General features: G+C 42.7%; 2 protein-coding genes across 2 annotated transcripts in view; one reads left to right on the top strand and one right to left on the bottom strand.

Moving 5' to 3' along the window:
- lamb3.S (laminin subunit beta 3 S homeolog) overlaps positions 1-1,648 on the bottom strand; it is an 80,828-nt gene extending 79,180 nt beyond the window's left edge. Inside the window, exon 1 of the mRNA XM_041583709.1 lies at positions 1,539-1,648. The gene's annotated coding sequence lies outside the window, so the exon portion shown is untranslated. The remainder of the gene's footprint in view (positions 1-1,538) is intronic.
- Positions 1,649-6,103: 4,455 nt separating this feature from the next.
- hsd11b1.S (hydroxysteroid (11-beta) dehydrogenase 1 S homeolog) overlaps positions 6,104-18,864 on the top strand; it is a 51,590-nt gene continuing 38,829 nt past the window's right edge. Inside the window, exon 1 of the mRNA XM_041583707.1 lies at positions 6,104-6,527. Coding sequence (XP_041439641.1) covers positions 6,212-6,527 — 316 coding nt within the window. The 5' untranslated portion in view covers positions 6,104-6,211. The remainder of the gene's footprint in view (positions 6,528-18,864) is intronic.

Below are 18,864 nucleotides of genomic sequence, written 5' to 3'. Positions count from 1 at the left end.
TCTATACACACTATGGGGCAGATTTATCAAGGGTCCAATTTCGAAGTAATTCGATTCGAATGATTTTAGCGTACGATCGAACGATTTTACTTCGATGTGTGAAGACTTAGAAAAATGGTCTAGAAGGTCCCCTAACATAGCACTTCGGCAGGTTTAATTTGGTGAAGTATTGAAGCCAATGTTTTTTTTAAAGAGACAGTACTTCGATTATCGAATATACTAACTATTTTTACTTTGAAACAAATTCAAAGTAAATTCGAAGTCATAGTATCCTATTCGATGGTCGAAGTATCCAAAAAATCACTTCGACCCTTGATAAATCTGCCCCTTTGTGTAGCGTAGCGGTTTTTATTTCATAATGATACTATATATATATATATATATATATATATATATATATATATATATATATATATATATATATATATATATATATATATATATAGAGTGAAGAACCGGCACTCACGATATGGAGGTAATCTGTGCCTGGGTGCAGTCGTCATGCAGGAGAATCAATAGAAGAAGTGGAGATCGCACTCGCAGGTCTTAAGTGTAGTAAATAGCTTTTAACTTAAGACCTGCGAGTGCGATCTCCACTTCTTCTATATATATATATATATATATATATATATATATATATATATATAATATATATATATATATATATATATACATCTTCTTTGATATATGAGTGCCTTAGGATTAGTCAGTATAGTAAATTTAGCTCATTCTAGAAACCTACTGTGTCCTTGTATGTGCCTTGCTGGTTAAACAGTCATAGCCATTGTTTATTGTTATATAGTAAACAGAGGTATTGTTACCCACCAAAGAGCCCTAATAATACCAAGCAGACAGCAGGCAGACAAAAGCCTCATAAGCCCAATTTATTTGCTTGACCTGGCTGAAGAGGCATACATTTCTTAAAACAATGGCTGCTTTTCTGGAAAAAATATTGTCTGTCAGCAGTTGGGGTTTGGGTTTTCCAACCATTTTGGGCATAAAAGCACAGCATTTGCTTTGGGTCATGAGCTTCGTCTCGGACTGAGTGGGTGCCATGATTTGGATCATCACTTGATTTTCAGGGAATCTGAGGGTTATACACCAAAGGTTGTGGGGCTCTCCGATTGTGCTGAACTCATACTGAACTTTGCACTTCATGTGATTACCATCATACCAAGTTAGATAAATGTTTGTAAATTCTATCTTACGTGTGTGTGTGTGTAAGTTATTGCTCACTAATATTTCATCAGAAGGCTTAATAATCGATCCTGCATACTGTATTTTTATTCATATTTATTATTAATGATAATTCATACAAATTATTAATATTATTAAAGGCGTTCACCCCCTTTATAACACTATGGCACATTAAATGTGCACTAAACGCAAGGTCTATTGAAACAGTGTCAATACACTTTAGCTGGATAACAATCACAGTACTATTGTTGAGCACATGGCTGACACACATCCTTTTCTCCACTGGTGAAGAAATAATACTATTAAACATTAAAAATAATACAGCCTTCTAAACAACTCACATTTTTAAGTGTGCTTTTTCTAGCTGAGATCTGGTCCATGTAGCAGTGAAATCCGTATGCCATTCCTTTCACTACCCACACACGTGGTGGTAACAGGACTTTTCGTGTTTTCTACAGTGGTGATTTTAAGCTGGCAGTATGAGCCCTTGTGTAGCATAATGATTCCCTGAGAGCCATAGCAAAGTCTAAAGTGATTTCCCCATAGATCTTGCATCACAAGACAGGAACAAAGGCTGTGATGAGGGAATATATTTGCCAGCCGTGGATTTGCAGCGAAATTAAGAATTTCCTCATGTGCGATTTTTTTTTTCTTGCGAAACTGCGCCCATTGACTGCAATAGGACAAAAAAGTCGCTATAAGAAAAAACGCCCATTGACTTTAATGCATTAGGACAAAAAAGTCGCCATAAAAAAAAACTCCCATTGACTTTAATACATTTGGAGAGAGAAAAATTGTCACGCACGTAAAATGTTGTCGCTCATAAAAATGCCCATTGACTTCACTGCAATTTTTTTCGCAGTTTTGCAAATTTTTTCGTCAATGCGAAATTGGACAGATTCTATCATCACTACTGTGAGTATGTGGCAGGAGCCAAAATTCTGGTCTAGGGAACCATAATGACGTATACTCAGATTATTACAGGGACACATTTATGTGTAATCTTCTATTCCATGTTCAGGTGGGTTGAATATATAATTCAAGCTGTACTGAGACCAATGATTCATCATAATCAATTTATATATATAAATTGGTGCTTATAAGGATTATCTGGATGAAGGCACAATGAAAAGTTAGTGCCCATGCAACAGGGAGTAGCTTCGCTGGATTCCCCTCTCTATAATATATATATATACCTACCCAAAAATCCTGCAGTATGGGGGGTAGTAAATCAAGGGCAAATCAGCCATGTAGCTAGAGAGAACACTGAAAACAGAAACAATATCAATAGAAGAAACAGGAACAGTGTTATCTTTCAAAAAAATCATGAAATAATCATCATAATCATATTGATGAACGTACACTCTGTTTTTGTTATGTTGTTTACCTAATGTTTTTACCTAATATATAATATTCCAATAAAAAAATTGCCATAAAGGTTAGTCTATTATTTATTGAACTTTTCTCGGTTGATACTGTATAATCTGATATATTTAAATCTAAGTTTTACCATAATTTGGAAAATCTCTCACATGACAGTCAGTCAAGTGCTTTGTGAGAAAAATCAAAGTCTTTCCCAAATTTTCCTTTGTAGGTAAAAGGTCATGAGTACAGACTGTGTTCGGGAATCTGCAGGCTTTTCTTCCACAGTTATGACTCACTCAGAGGCAACTGCTCTCTACAGCCAAACACAATGACAGCTGTGTGGAAGGGTCGTTATTACCGCCATCACTAAAAAGAAGCAAAATCTTGTACTAAGCAATCATCTATGGAATTAATGTTATACAAAAGATTACCATAGTGCAAGAAAGGGATATTGAAGACACATTTGTGTTAGTATGTGCAGATTTTTGTTCTGCAAGGATATCTGTTAATGCAAAGACAGTGGCTTTTGGTTATACCAAGAACTGTAGTTTAACAACATCTATAGGGCCAGTTGTTGAACATACCTACAGCAAACTACCTGTCTGCTTTGGACCATGTTTTAACTAGTTATACATTTGAGTACATAAACACAATTCCAATGCAACTCTTGGTTCTGTAACGTGTGGGTGATCACTAGTGTTTCCATTTTTCAGGAAACCATCTCTTATCAGTCAACTAAGGACTGCAGGAATCCTCAACTTCTGATCTGTTACACCTCATATTAGTCAGTGAACTGACGGTTCTATTAGGTATGGATCTCTACAAGAAAGTGACATTTCTTCCTGTATCAATACATTATATGCCTTTTCACAATAGAGAAATGTCATTGATTTACACCACAGTGGTAGTGAAACTGGGTCCCATACATAAATGGTTAAAAATACCTTAATAAGCATCAGACCTACTATGCAGAATACTGGATATGGGATCCTTCTTTAATTTGGATATATAACATTTTTTAAAATATAGGATTGTTTACTGCCAGTTAAGATGAATTATATCTTTGTTTGGATCAAGTACAATGTACTGTTTTATTATTACATGGAGAATACATGGAAATAGTTTGTAAAAAATTGGAATTATTTGATTAAAATGAAATCTATGGGAAATGGCCTTCCTGTAATTCTGAGCTAACAGATCCCATACCTGCACCATTAGATGACCCGGGGAAAACACTTTTGAGAAAAGCATTTATAGAGCAGAGCTGGAGGTCAATGGGCTATGTGCAACTCTTCAATAGGGTTGCCAACTTTTAAATCTCGCCCCTCTGGCTGGTGACATAGAGTGTGGGGGGGCGGGCTACAGAGGGGTGGGGTTGTCCCATTTCAGGAGCGGGGTTATGATCTTTCAGGGGCAGGGTCACAGAGTTTCACCAGGAATGGACTGCAGTAGTGATGTGCGGGCCGGCCCGATACCCGCGGGTCAGCTGGTTTGGGCCGACCTCACATCCCCCTTACTGGGCGGGTGCAGGTTAGGCTCTTCTAACTGCTCTCCCCACCCGCAACGTTACAAATGCCGGCTTGTGACTTCCAGGTTGAACTTTTATTGACGCGCTCCTGCTCGTCCCATCTCTTTTGTGACATCATCGGTGGTGTGGGTCTATAAAAGGAACCCGGAAGTCGGGCTCGGGCAGGCGCTGAGGGAGGGAGGTGGTGTCACTAGACTGCAACCCTTGGATTAGTAGGGGAGGGGGGCGCAGGCCCGGACTGGCAATCTGTGGGTTCTGACAAATGCCAGAGGGACTGCTATAAATTGCCATAGAAAGTCCGGTTTTAGTGGGCTGGTGGTGACTTATTGGGCCTCTGTGTACCTGAAATGCCAGGGTTTATTTTAATTCTCAGTCCAGGCTTGAGCGGGGGGGGGGGGGAGATCTGAGGCAGGCTAGGGGCAGAACAATAGGGATTACAAATTTACCAGCTAATACATTGACGGTAAATTTGTAATACTGGCTCAGGTTAGGCCAGTGAAATACCAACCAGGTGGCAAACCTACTCTCCAATGGCACATAGTCTGCCCAATGGCTTCAACAGGCCCAGGATGGCAATCTGTGGGTTCTGGCAAATGCAATAGGAGCTGCTGTAAATTGCCATAGACTATTTAATGGGCAGGTGAGGATCAGATTGGACCTGTGCACTTGGAATGTCAGTGCATATTTTGAATCCCAGTCCGGACTTGGCTTCATAAATGTATTTTTTCTCACATAACCATTTTATAAATTGGCCCTGATACCTGTCTGGTGTCATATAATGAGCCCACAGCACATAAGTAAAGGTTGAGTTTCTATCTCATTCTTCTTGAAATCCCCACATATCCCAGATGCCCCCCCCACAAAAATCAGGTAAAATGCAAATATATCTATAAATATAACAGAGTGAACTGCCCATGCCCTAGCAACCCTGTAGCTACACGTTCAGCGGCTCACAGAATATTTTGGGAAAGACAGGCTTATCAACCAGCACTCAAGTCAAAGGATTAGCCCCTTTCATGACCAAAACAGGTCAGTGGCGGGTTTCCTTGAGGTCAGACCCTGCACGTTTACTACGTGAAAAGTGCTCGCCAACAAATGGAGACAACAGAAACGGCATCAGCCAGTCTTATTCACAGATGCTGCGACTGCTGGGCGTGCTATGTGAATGTACACAGCATGCTAAGGAGGGATCCGAGTCCTTAAGGGGCTGGCGTTGGCCCACTGCACAAAGCGTTAGCCAAAAGACTCCGTATTGCCAACACTGGTGCGTGATCAGCACATGACCAAAATCTTCCCTGGGCGGCGCTATACTTCCATGCGTCACGCGTGGGGCGGGGCTTATTGGCTTAAAAAGACCAGGCTGCGCAAGATACGGCAACACAAACGGGTCTCAATAGAAGTTGATTTGAGATCTTCAGGCGAACCCTATTCAACAGCACCGGACAACTTTTCCTTTGGGTGAGCAGACAAATTAACTGTACATTTCAATAACCAATGGCTAGCGACATACTGTGAGGGCGCAACGCTTATTTTATTGCTTACTAAATAACCGGCATCTGCACTTTGACTTGCAATTGCGCTATTAGATCCTGTTGTACAGATTTGCTGAGCCAATCGCAGCCCTCCTCCATTTGCTGCAGCAGAATATCTGGAAAGTCAGTCTGTTGCACAGGAACAATAGATGGAGGGCCGTACTCACTATCACTTACAACCAGGGGATTTCCACCCAAAAACTGTTTTTTTAATAGTTTTATGGTTATTTGGAAATGTAATTTCAGCTGAAAGCAGTATTGGTTTTCTGGGACTTTGGAAGGGACGCAGCAGAAGTCACTTCTCTCCCTGGTCTTTAACCTTTTACCTGCCAAGAACGTAGGTACTACGTTCTTGCAGGGACAAGCCCTAACTGCCAAGCACGTAGTACCTACGTTCTTAGACGCATGATGTCCTAAAATGCGTTCCGTACGTTCTTGGCTTTAAAGGGCTCCTCTCTGCATCTGCGGCGATTGCCGCTTCAGCAGAGGCTTCCATTAGTCTCCCCACCCCCTGGCAACGAGCAGAGGGAGAGGAGGGGGAGGTCACGTGGGTCCTGCGACACGATCGTCGCAGGACCCGTCTACAGTTATGCAGACACGTGTCTGCTGCTTGTGCTGCCTCTCCTCTCTTCTCCTCTGCTCCTCTCTGCATCTGCGGCGATTGCCGCTTCAGCAGAGGGATCTGTTACTCTCCCCACCCCCTAGGCAACGAGCAGAGGGAGAGGAGGGGGAGGTCACGTGGGTCCTGCGATCGTCACAGGACCCGTCTACAGTTATGCAGACACGTGTCTGCTCCTTGTGCTGCGTCTCCTCTGCCAGTTCCAGCCAGCCTGCTGCTTCCTGCTGCATGCACTCTGCTTTAGGCCCCCCTTTAGCTGCCCAGGACCCTGCTGGACATCAGAACTGTAAGTAACATTTATTTTACAGTTATACACACATTTACATACTAATTACATGCATGTACAAATACACAATACACATTTTACTAAGTTAGCTTTATTCTTTTTATTTTCAGGCTTTTTTTTTGTTGTTGAAATTTTGTATATGTCAGAATGTGTACTTTACAAAAATGTATGTTTTTGGGGGGGGTCTTGTGCTGTTAGTGGGTCTTGTGGCACAATATACAGTCACTGCTTTATGTTCACAGAAGGCGAAAAGACAATTTTCAGAAATGTCATAAAAACTGCTGCCTTAGCGTAACTTTGCAGTACGATAGTTTGGAGTAGAAAGACATAATTACCTATTTTGTATTCGTCAGAATGTGTACTTTCTAAAAATATATGGTTTTGGGGGTCTATGTGCTGTTAGGAGGGTCTTTTGGCAAATAATACGCAGTCATGGGTCATTCTTCACAGAAGGTGAAAAGACAGCGGAGAAAATTCAAATACACAATTTTTTTGGGGGTCTGCACATGCCAGTTGTTTTGGTATATCTATGCATACTTGGCATCAAACTGTTCAGTAGACCCTTGGCGTCAATATTTAGGGCGTTTTACAATGGTATGTAAGAAATTGGGTGAGATAAATGCGACCAATTGCAATATTTTTAGACAGTTTTCAGAGTCATAAAAAACGCTGCCTTTAGCGTAGCTTTACAGTAAGGTAGTTTGGAATAGAAAGACATAATTACCCATTTTAGATTCGACAGAATGTGTACTTTCCAAACATATATGGTTTTGGGGGTCTATGTGCTGTTAGGAGGGTCTTTTGGCAAATAATACGCAGTCATGGGTCATTCTTCACAGAAGGTGAAAAGACAGCGGAGAAAATTCAAATACACAATTTTTTTGGGGGTCTGCACATGCCAGTTGTTTTGGTATATCTATGCATACTTGGCATCAAACTGTTCAGTAGACCCTTGGCGTCAATATTTAGGGCGTTTTACAATGGTATGTAAGAAATTGGGTGAGATAAATGCGACCAATTGCAATATTTTTAGACAATTTTCAGAAATGTCATAAAAACCGCTGCCTTTAGCGTAGCTTTACAGTAAGGTAGTTTGGAATAGAAAGACATAATTACCCATTTTAGATTCGTCAGAATGTGTACTTTCCAAACATATATGGTTTTGGGGGTCTATGTGCTGTTAGGAGGGTCTTTTGGCAAATAATACACAGTCACGGGCCATTCTTCACAGAAGGTGAAAAGACAGCGGAGAAAATTCAAATACACAAATTTTTTGGGGGTCCGCACATGCCAGTTGCTTTGGTATATCTATGCATATTGGGCATCAAACTGTTCAGTAGACCCTTGGCGTCAATATTTAGGGTGTTTTACAATTGTATGTTACAAATTGGGTGAGATAAATGTGACCAATTGCAATATTTTAGACAATTTTCAGAAATGTCATAAAAACAGCTGCCTTTAGCGTAGCTTTACAGTAAGGTAGTTTGGAGTAGAAAGACATAATTACCCATTTTAGATTCGTCAGAATGTGTACTTTCCAAACATATATGGTTTTGGGGGTCTATGTGCTGTTAGGAGGGTCTTTTGGCAAATAATACACAGTCACGGGCCATTCTTCACAGAAGGTGAAAAGACAGCGGAGAAAATTCAAATACACAATTTTTTTGGGGGTCCGCACATGCCAGCTGCTTTGGTATATCTATGCATATTGGGCATCAAACTGTTCAGTAGACCCTTGGCGTCAATATTTAGGGCGTTTTACAATTGTATGTTACAAATTGGGTGAGATAAATGTGACCAATTGCAATATTTTAGACAATTTTCAGAAATGTCATAAAAACCGCTGCCTTTATCGAAGCTTTGCAGTAAGGTAGTTTGGAGTAGAAAGACATAATTTCCCATTTTATATTCGTCAGAATGTGTACTTTCCAAACATATATGGTTTTGGGGGTCTATGTGCTGTTAGGAGGGTCTTTTGGCAAATAATACACAGTCACGTGTCATACTTCCCAGAAGGCGAAAAGACAGTGGAGAAAATTCAAATACACAAATTTTTTGGGGGTCCGCACATGCCAGCTGCTTTGGTATATCTATGCACATTGGGCATCAAACTGTTCAGTAGACCCTTGGCGTCAATATTTAGGGTGTTTTACAATTGTATGTAACAAATTGGGTGAGATAAATGCGACCAATTGCAATATTTTTAGACAGTTTTCAGAAATGTCATAAAAACCACTGCCTTTAGCGTAGTTTTGCAGTAAGGTAGTTTGGAGTAGAAAGACATAATTAGCCATTTTAGATTCGTCAGAATGTGTACTTTCCAAAAATATATGGCTTTTAGGGGTTACCATAACTTTTTGTAGCTTTTATCCCATATAAAACTGGTAATGTTTGGAAATTAGTGTAAATGTAAGACATCAAATAAGTATGCAAAAGGTAGATTCTGGGGTCTTTACATGCCATGTACTTCGATAATCTTATGTACATTGGGCATCAAACTGTTCAGAGGACCCCAGGCTTTCATATTTGGGGTGATTTATCTTGATACCTAATAGTATGTATGAAATAAGGTGCTGCAGGTGGAAGTTTTGAGGTGATTTTTGGAAATGTCCCCAAAATTGGCAAATTTATTAAAGATTTGCGGCTTGGTGCTTTGGGGTAGAAAGACATGCATACCCAATTTAGATTCGGGGGAATGTGTACTTTCTGAAAACATATGGTTTTCTGGGGTGAACGTACTTTTTTCTACCTTTGCCCACCCCAAAATGATGTAAATGTGTTGATTTTGCAGCACCTGAAATGACAGACCAAATGGGGGGTCTTCCTTTTGAGGCCCCTATATGCCACGTGCTTAGGTGCACCTATAAATATTGGGCATCAAACTGTTCAGCGGACCCTAGGCTTTCATGTTTGGGGTCATTTGTTTTGTTAACCAATAGTATGTTCGATATAAGATGCTGCAGGGTGGAAGTTTTGAGGTGATTTTTGGAAATGTCCCCAAAATTGCCAAATTTAGGAAAGATTTGCGGCTTGGTGCTTTGGGGTAGAAAGACATGCATACCCAATTTAGATTCGGGGGAATGTGTACTTTCTGAAAATATATGGTTTTCTGGGGTGAACTTACTTTTTTTTACCTTTGCCCACCCCAAAATGATGTAAGGGGCCGATTCACTCAGCTCGAGTGAAGGATTCGAATGAAAAATACTTCGAATTTCGAAGTATTTTTTGGGTACTTCGACCATCGAATGGGCTACTTCGACCTTCGACTACGACCTTCGACTTCGATTCGAAGCAAAATCGTTCGACTATTCGACCATTCGATAGTCGAAGTACTTGCCCTTTAAAAAAAACTTCGACCCCCTACTTCGGCAGCTAAAAGCTACCGAAGTCAATGTTAGCCTATGGGGAAGGTCCCCATAGGCTTGCTAAACATTTTTTGATCGAAGGATTTTCGTTCGATCGTTGTATTAAAATCCTTCGAATCGTTCGATCGAACGAAAAATCCTTCGATCGTTCAATCGCAGGATTATCGCTAAATCCTTCGACTTCGATATTCGAAGTCGAAGGATTTCAATTCGAGGGTCGAATTTCGAAGTATTTTTTACTTCGAAATTCGACCCTTAGTGAATCTGCCCCTAAATGTGTTGATTTTGCAGCACCTGAAATGACAGACCAAATGGGGGGTCTTCCTTTTGAGGCCCCTATATGCCACGTGCTTAGGTACACCTATACATATTGGGCATCAAACTGTTCAGCGGACCCTAGGCTTTCATATTTGGGGTCATTTGTCTTGATAACCAATAGTATGTTCGATATAAGATGCTGCAGGGTGGAAGTTTTGCGGTGATTTTTGGAAATGTCCCCAAAATTACCAAATTTAGGAAAGATTTGCGGCTTGGTGCTTTGGGGTAGAAAGACATGCATACCCAATTTAGATTCGGGGGAATGTGTACTTTCTGAAAATATATGGTTTTCTGGGGTGAACGTACTTTTTTTTTACCTTTGCCTACCCCAAAATGATGTAAATGTGTTGATTTTGCAGCACCTGAAATGACAGACCAAATGGGGGGTCTTCCTTTTGAGGCCCCTATATGCCACGTGCTTAGGTACACCTATATATATTGGGCATCAAACTGTTCAGCGGACCGTAGGCTTCATATTTGAGGTCATTTGTCTTGATAACCAATAGTTTGTTTGATATAAGATGCTGCAGGGTGAAAGTTTTGAGGTGATTTTTGGAAATGTCCCCAAAATTGGCAAATTTAGGAAAGATTTGCGGCTTGGTGCTTTGGGGTAGAAAGACATGCATACCCAATTTGGATTCGGGGGAATGTGTACTTTCTGAAAATATATAGTTTTCTGGGGTGAACGTACTGTTTCCTACCTTTGCCCACCCCAAAATGATGTAAATGTGTTGATTTTGCAGCACCTGAAATGATAGACTAAATGGGGGGTCTTCCTTTTGAGGCCCCTATATGCCACGTGCTTAGGTACACCTATACATATTGGGCATCAAACTGTTCAGTGGACCCTAGGCTTTCATATTTGGGGTAATTTGTCTTGACAATCAATGGTATGTTCGATATAAGATGCTGTACGGTGGAAGTTTTGAGGTGATTTTTGGAAATGTCCCCAAAATTGACAAATTTAGGAAAGATTTGTGGCTTGGTGCTTTAGGGTAGAAAGACATGCATACCCAATTTAGATTCGGGGGAATGTGTACTTTCTGAAAACATATGGTTTTCTGGGGTGAACATACTTTTTTTCTACCTTTGCCCACCCCAAAATGATGTAAATGTGTAGATTTTGCAGCACCTCAAATGACAGACCAAATGGGGGGTCTTCCTTTTGAGGCCCCTATATGCACCGTGCTTAGGTACACCTATACATATTGGGCATCAAACTGTTCAGCGGACCCTAGGCTTTCATATTTGGGGTCATTTGTCTTGATAACCAATAGTTTGTTTGATATAAGATGCTGCAGGGTGGAAGTTTTGAGGTGATATTTGGAAATGTCCCCAAAATTGGCAAATTTAGGAAAGATTTGCGGCTTGGTACTTTGGGGTAGAAAGACATGCATACCCAATTTAGATTCGGGGGAATGTGTACTTTCTGAAAATATATAGTTTTCTGGGATGAACCTACTGTTATTGGAATGTTTGGCCTTGAAATCAGAAGTATGCCGTTTTGTGGAGCGGTGCTTTGGAAATTTGCTAGTGTACTGCTTGTAGATTTTGATCTATATTAGTGAGAAATCTCAATAAAACTCTATATATTTGGTATTGTTGTGTTCAGGAGACATAGACCTTTCCAAATCTACTGTGTTCTCGTACATAAAATAAATGATGTTAGGGTGCATGCGCGCGGCTTAACAGGAAGGATGTGCCTGTAAGAGCTCCGTGCCTGACCCGCTGAACTTAGCAATATTTAGCTGAGAAAAGCTGCAGTTTCGCTCGAGAAACAACCACTACAGCTCTGTGAACCTACTCGGACCAACAGTATGGCCCCGCCGTCCACGAAAAAGAAGCAGCAGCTTCAAACTCCGCCAATGTTTAATCGGCGCGCTACTGAATCCTCCCAGCGGCCATCTTTGTTACCATGTGCCGAGCAGAACTCGGACTCTGACCAGCAGCTGACAGGTACTGACACGCAGGCAGCGCTCCAAGCTGTTCAGCTCCTGTTCAAAACCGAACTTAAGGCGGCAGTTGCCGAGTTCTCCCAACAAATTCGTGAACTGGGAGACAGCGTTGACAGGCTGGAATATACTGCAGACGGCCACGCGGCAGCCCTCCAAGAGGACCAGAAAATGCTGTCTGCGCACCAGGCCCAAATGGCGCACCTGGAAAACAAACTGGAAGACCTGGAGAACAGGTCACGGAGAGGTAACTTACGGGTTAAGGGGGTCCCCGAAACTGTTACCGATCTCATGGGCCTCATGGACACTACACTACTGCAACTGCTACCGGACCTACCCGAGGGGCGCCTTCACATCGAACGTATCCACGGGGCCTTGGGCCGTCCTCGAGATCCTAACCTCCCCAGAGACATTGTGCTCAAGATGCATCATGTTGAGGTTAGGGACCTCGCTCTTCATGCAGCCCGCGCTGCGGGCAAGGACTCGCTGCCGCATCAAATGCAATTGTTTGCGGACTTGGCCCCAGTTACTCTTCAAAAGCGGAGGCTGCTGAAACCGGTGACTGCACTACTGATAAAACATAAAGTGAAGTATAGGTGGGGGTTCCCTTTCTCGCTGCAATTCCCATGGAACGGGAAACTACAGTCTGTTACTACCCTGGAAGCAGGCCTGTCTTTGTTGGAACCCTCGGCCTCTCCCCCCGCGAGGGACAGCCGCTCCCCATCCGCCTCTCCACGACCCGACCCTGAATGGGCTACCACTCCTCCAGCCAAACAACAGAAGCCGCACTCCTCCGTGTCTCCACCGAAAGACCAGCGGCTTTCTCGTCAACGGCCTGACCTGGGCGCGACCTGATACCTCCCTGGGACTTTGTTCTTCAACAATCCACACTGTGGGCGATTGCCACGTTTCCTGATATTCTCTCCCCCTGTACGGGGCCTACCAGTTGGTTTTTTCTCCTTCACTACAGTTGTTCTCCTCTCCCACCAGCCAAGCTAGCTGGATGACTTCTCTCCCCTTTTTTTTTTTTTTTTTTTTTTTTTCTCTCTCATTGATGCTTCTCAGCGGGCCAGGGATGTTGTTGCCCCCCTGGGAACATTTCTGCCGTGGATACCCCTGCAGAGAGGGATTTCATGGTGGTTAAATGTTTATATTGTGTATTTGTCTTTTCTTGTTTTTTTTCTTTGTTTTTCCTAAATTTTTCGTATTGCATTTCTATTATAAAAGTTGATTTTTTTTGGCGGCTGGGCTACAAAGTACATGTAATGTTGTTTTTACCTGTTACTAGTGCACACTCTTACTGGAGAATCGAGGGCTTGCTTTCCTTAGCTTACTATGAGCAGACCTCCAATACATTCCACAATGGGGATTAAAATTATCTCTCACAATGTACAGGGCCTCAATTCTCCAAATAAGAGACGACTAGCTTTCAATATGTACAAAAACCTTTCTCCAGATATCCTATGCCTTCAGGAAACACATTTTAACCAAAGGTCCTACCCAAAATTCTTCCACAAGCTATACCGCACCCACTATCTGGCTTCCACCACTAGCAAGCATAGGGGCGTTGCTTTATTTATCCATAAAAACTTCCCCTTTATTACTCTTGACTCCACCTTAGATGCTAATGGTCATTTTGTAATACTTCGAGGTACATTATACGATCAACACTATACCATCGTCTCCAGTTATGCCCCGAATGCTGATCCTCTCCAATTTTTTGACTCGCTTTGTAACCTATTGCCGGACTTAGATAACACCAGACTCATTTGGGCGGGAGACTTTAACTTGTCCTTTAACCATGCCCTCGACCGATCCCAATCTAGCTGCCCTATGCGACATAGGACAATCACTAAGCGGGTTGACCAACTACTCCATACCCACAAGCTCCTTGATTCATGGAGGGAGGTTAATGGTTCGACTCGTGACTATACCTTTTACTCCCACGCACATAACTCCTACTCCAGGATCGATTACATACTGGTTAACGCTTCCGATGCCCCTTCACTTATAGACTCTAAACACATACAGTGTGCCTGGTCGGACCATGACTTAGTATTGACTACATTAGACTTACAAGTCCCCTTGTTCAGGCGTCCCACCTGGAGATTGAATGAGAGCCTATTGGCAGACCCTGAATGTGTAGACTTTATCTCGCAGGAGTTAACCAACTTCTTTCAAGACAATTTGCGGCCCGAGGCTTCGATAGATTGGGTCTGGGTATCACATAAAGCCTTTATCAGGGGTTGTTTGATAAAGTATGCGTCCCGTAAAAAGAGAGAGAGGATGCAGGTTCAAAAGAGTCTGGAGGTCGAATTAGCATCTCTAGAACAAACCAATAGACTCCACCCATCGAAGAGACTTAGGCAGCTGATAGATGAGACTAGGCAAAAACTACATGCCTGCCAAATTGCACAAGCCGAGAAGGCTATCCGTAAGACTAAGCACAAATTTTACAGGTACGCGAATAAAGCTGACAAAATGCTAGCTAATTTACTTAAATCTGAATTACGGCAGGGCCAAGTCCAAAAAATCAGATTATCTAATGGTACGATCTCCTCGAATCCTGATAAGATTCATGATACTTTTATTTCCTTTTTCCAAAAACTATACACCTCCAGCTCCCCTGGAAAGCCAGGTGCGGTGGAGGCCTTTCTGGATCAGTATGCCCCTGAGCCCCTTTCCGATGACCTGCAGCAGATCATGACCCAAGATATTACCTATGAGGATATTGAGTATACGATTAAACATTTAAAGTCGGGCAAAGCCCCAGGCCCTGACGGATTCTCTTCATTGTACTACAAGAAATTTGCGACCCATCTAATCCCACAACTCCAGAAATTATTCCAGCACGTCACCGCTGGTAAACCCCTACCTCCTGAAATGAACGAAGCTAGCATTTCCCTTATTCCGAAACCCAATAAGGATTCCTTGAACCCCAAAAACTATAGGCCAATCTCTTTACTCAATTTGGACATTAAATTACTCGCCACTATCTTAGCGAATAGATTAAACCGGGTCCTACCCTCTACCATTCATAAAGACCAAATTGGATTCATCCCCACCCGCCAAGCCCCAGACAACATTAGAAAGTCCCTGAACCTAATAGCATACGCCAACAAACATAAAATCCCTACGTGCTTCCTGGCGCTGGATATAGAGAAGGCCTTCGATACGCTTAGCTGGCCCTATCTATTCTCCCTTCTAGGCAGGGTGGGTCTAGGGTCTACTTTAATCAATACACTCCAGGCTTATTATCAGGACCCAAAGGCTTCCCTCTCTCTCCCCTCTACTAGCAAGGTGACCCACATCAAGATCCAGAGAGGTACGAGACAGGGGTGCCCTCTTTCCCCAGCCCTTTTTGCCTTAGCGATGGAGCCTCTAGCTAGGGCACTCAGGGATAATATAGATATTAAGGGCCTTCCTGTGAAGGGTAGAGAATACAAACTTTCGCTTTTTGCTGATGATTTACTCATGCATGTAACTAACCCTCTTACTTCTCTGCCCAACCTCCTTCATGTCTTATCACATTTTGCAACAATGTCAGGCCTTAAGATCAACCCGGAGAAATTGGAAATGCTTCCCTGCAATCTTCCACAGCCTATCCTTAAGCTAATCGAACTGAACTTTGGATTCTCCACTAGGACTGATTACCTACATTATCTGGGGGTGAAGCTGACGTCTTCTCTCTCTACCCTGTACAAGACCAATTACCCTTCATTAATTCATCTTTTGATGCAGAAGCTTTCCTCCTGGGATAAATATAGGATTTCCTGGGTCGGCAGAATTCATTGTGTAAAAATGGTGTTACTGCCGAAGATCCTTTACCTATTTAGGACTTTGCCTATTCCGGTGCATGTAGCTGATATCCGAAAGCTGCAGGCGGCCATTTACACCTTCATCTGGCAAAATAAGGTTCCACGGATTTCGAGGCGAGTCATGTACCTACACAAATCGAACGGCGGCCTTTCGGTGCCGAACTTGATTAAAGGAAAACTATACCCCCAAAATGAACACTTAAGCAACAGATAGTTCATATCATATTAAGTGGCATATTAAAGAATCTTACCAAACTGGAATATATATTTAAGTAAATCTTGCCCTTTTACATCTCTTGCCTTGAGCCACCATTTCGTGATGGTCTCTGTGCTGTCTCAGAGATCACCTGACCAGAAATACTTCAACTCTAACTGTAACAGGAAGAAGTGTTGAAGCAAAAGACACAACTCTGTCTGTTAATTGGCTCATGTGACCTAACATGTATGGTTTGTTGGTATGTTTGTGAGTACAGTGAATCCTATGATCCCAGGGGGCGGCCCTTATTTTTTAAAATGGCAATTTTCTATTTATGATTACCCAATGGCACATACTACTAGAAAAGTATATTATTATGAAAATGGTTTATTTACATGAAGCAGGGTTTTACATATGAGCTGTTTTATGCAATATCTTTTTATAGAGACCTACATTGTTTGGGGGGTATAGTTTTCCTTTAAATATTATAGAGCTTCCAGACTTGCCCAATGGGCTCCTTCGCATGCTGGTGCAGCTGCCCCTTTGTGGGTCCAGATTGAGGACGACCTGCTTTACCCCCACCTTACCAGCCATGTCCTGTGGCTCGGCAGAATCCCTTTGAAGAGCTTTCCGGAAGCATCCCCCATCACACTTGATATGCTCAGCTTGTGGATTAAACACCGCAGGAGTTCTCAACTATCTTCACTCCCTTCCCTCCTCAGCCCTATAATTAACAACCCGGACTTTGCACCAGGTCAGTCTAAGAAGGCTTATGCGTGGTGGCTCGGGAAGGGTGTGACCACGCTGGAGTCCTTGGTTCACCGAGGCAAACCTCTCACTATGCAGGGACTAACTCAAAAATTTGATCCGCCCCAGCAGGAGTTATTTAGGGCTTCGCAACTTATTCACTTTGCCCATCGGCTAGCTAAGCAATGCCGTGACGGCTCCTTCACGTCCACTTGCTTTGAATCGTTTTGCAGGCAAGCACCATTGGCACCAGGCATTCTCAGTTTAACGTACAAATTACTCAACAGGCTGCCCACTGAATCTTTCAAACATAACTACATGCTACAATGGGAGAAGGATCTCCAAATTACACTCTCGACCCAGCAATGGTCTCAATGCAGCCTTACGGCGAATTTGGGGAGTACTTGTGTTTCCAATAGAGAGACCTCGATCAAACTCCTGCACAGGACCTACCTGGTGCCCTTGCGACTGCATCGGATCTACCCGTCTTGCGACCCGCATTGCTTCAGGGGCTGCCAAGCCACAGGCTCCATGCTTCACATTTGGTGGACGTGCCCAGTTATCTCCATCTTCTGGGATCGCATCACCCAACTATTATCCAAGATCTTCCATATTGACTTTCCCAAGGACCCCGCCACTTTTCTCCTGGGGAAAAAACCGGCCAAACTGTCCAATCCGTCTCATAGGCTGTCACAGCACATTCTCACAGCTGCCAGGTTGATTATTGCTCGCAACTGGAAAAAACCCACTATCCCTATTCTCATGCTTAAAGGAAAACTATACCCCCAAAATGAACACTTAAGCAACAGATAGTTTATATCAAATTGAATGACATATTAAAGAATCTTACCAAACTGGAATATATATTTACATATATATTGCCCTTTTACATCTCTTGCCTTGAGCCACCATTTCGTGATGGTCTCTGTGCTGCCTCAGAGATCACCTGACCAGAAACACTACAACACTAACTGTAACAGGAAGAAGTGTTGAAGCAAAAGGCAGAACTCTGTATGTTAATTGGCTCATGTGACCTTACATGTGGTTTGTATGTGTGCACAGTGAATCTTACGATCTCAGGGGGCGGCCCTTATTTTTTAAAATGGCAATTTTCTATTTATGATTACCCAATGGCACATACTACTAAAAAAGTATATTATTATGATAATGGTTCATTTACATGAAGCAGTGTTTTACACATGAGCTGTTTTACTCAGTATCTTTTAATAGAGACCTACATTGTTTGGGGGGTATAGTTTTCCTTTAAATATTATAGAGCTTCCAGACTTGCCCAATGGGCTCCTTCGCATGCTGGTGCAGCTGCCCCTTTGTGGGTCCAGATTGAGGACGACCTGCTTTACCCCCACCTTACCAGCCATGTCCTGTGGCTCGGCAGAATCCCTTTGAAGAGCTTTCCGGAAGCATCCCCCATCACACTTGATATGCTCAGCTTGTGGATTAAACACCGCAGGAGTTCTCAACTATCTTCACTCCCTTCCCTCCTCAGCCCTATAATTAACAACCCGGACTTTGCACCAGGTCAGTCTAAGAAGGCTTATGCGTGGTGGCTCGGGAAGGGTGTGACCACGCTGGAGTCCTTGGTTCACCGAGGCAAACCTCTCACTATGCAGGGACTAACTCAAAAATTTGATCCGCCCCAGCAGGAGTTATTTAGGGCTTCGCAACTTATTCACTTTGCCCATCGGCTAGCTAAGCAATGCCGTGACGGCTCCTTCACGTCCACTTGCTTTGAATCGTTTTGCAGGCAAGCACCATTGGCACCAGGCATTCTCAGTTTAACGTACAAATTACTCAACAGGCTGCCCACTGAATCTTTCAAACATAACTACATGCTACAATGGGAGAAGGATCTCCAAATTACACTCTCGACCCAGCAATGGTCTCAATGCAGCCTTACGGCGAATTTGGGGAGTACTTGTG

The sequence above is a fragment of the Xenopus laevis genome, chromosome 2S, assembly GCF_017654675.1.
Source record: "Xenopus laevis strain J_2021 chromosome 2S, Xenopus_laevis_v10.1, whole genome shotgun sequence".
NCBI classification, from domain to species: Eukaryota; Metazoa; Chordata; class Amphibia; order Anura; family Pipidae; genus Xenopus; species Xenopus laevis.
This window is presented reverse-complemented; position numbering and strand designations above follow the sequence as displayed.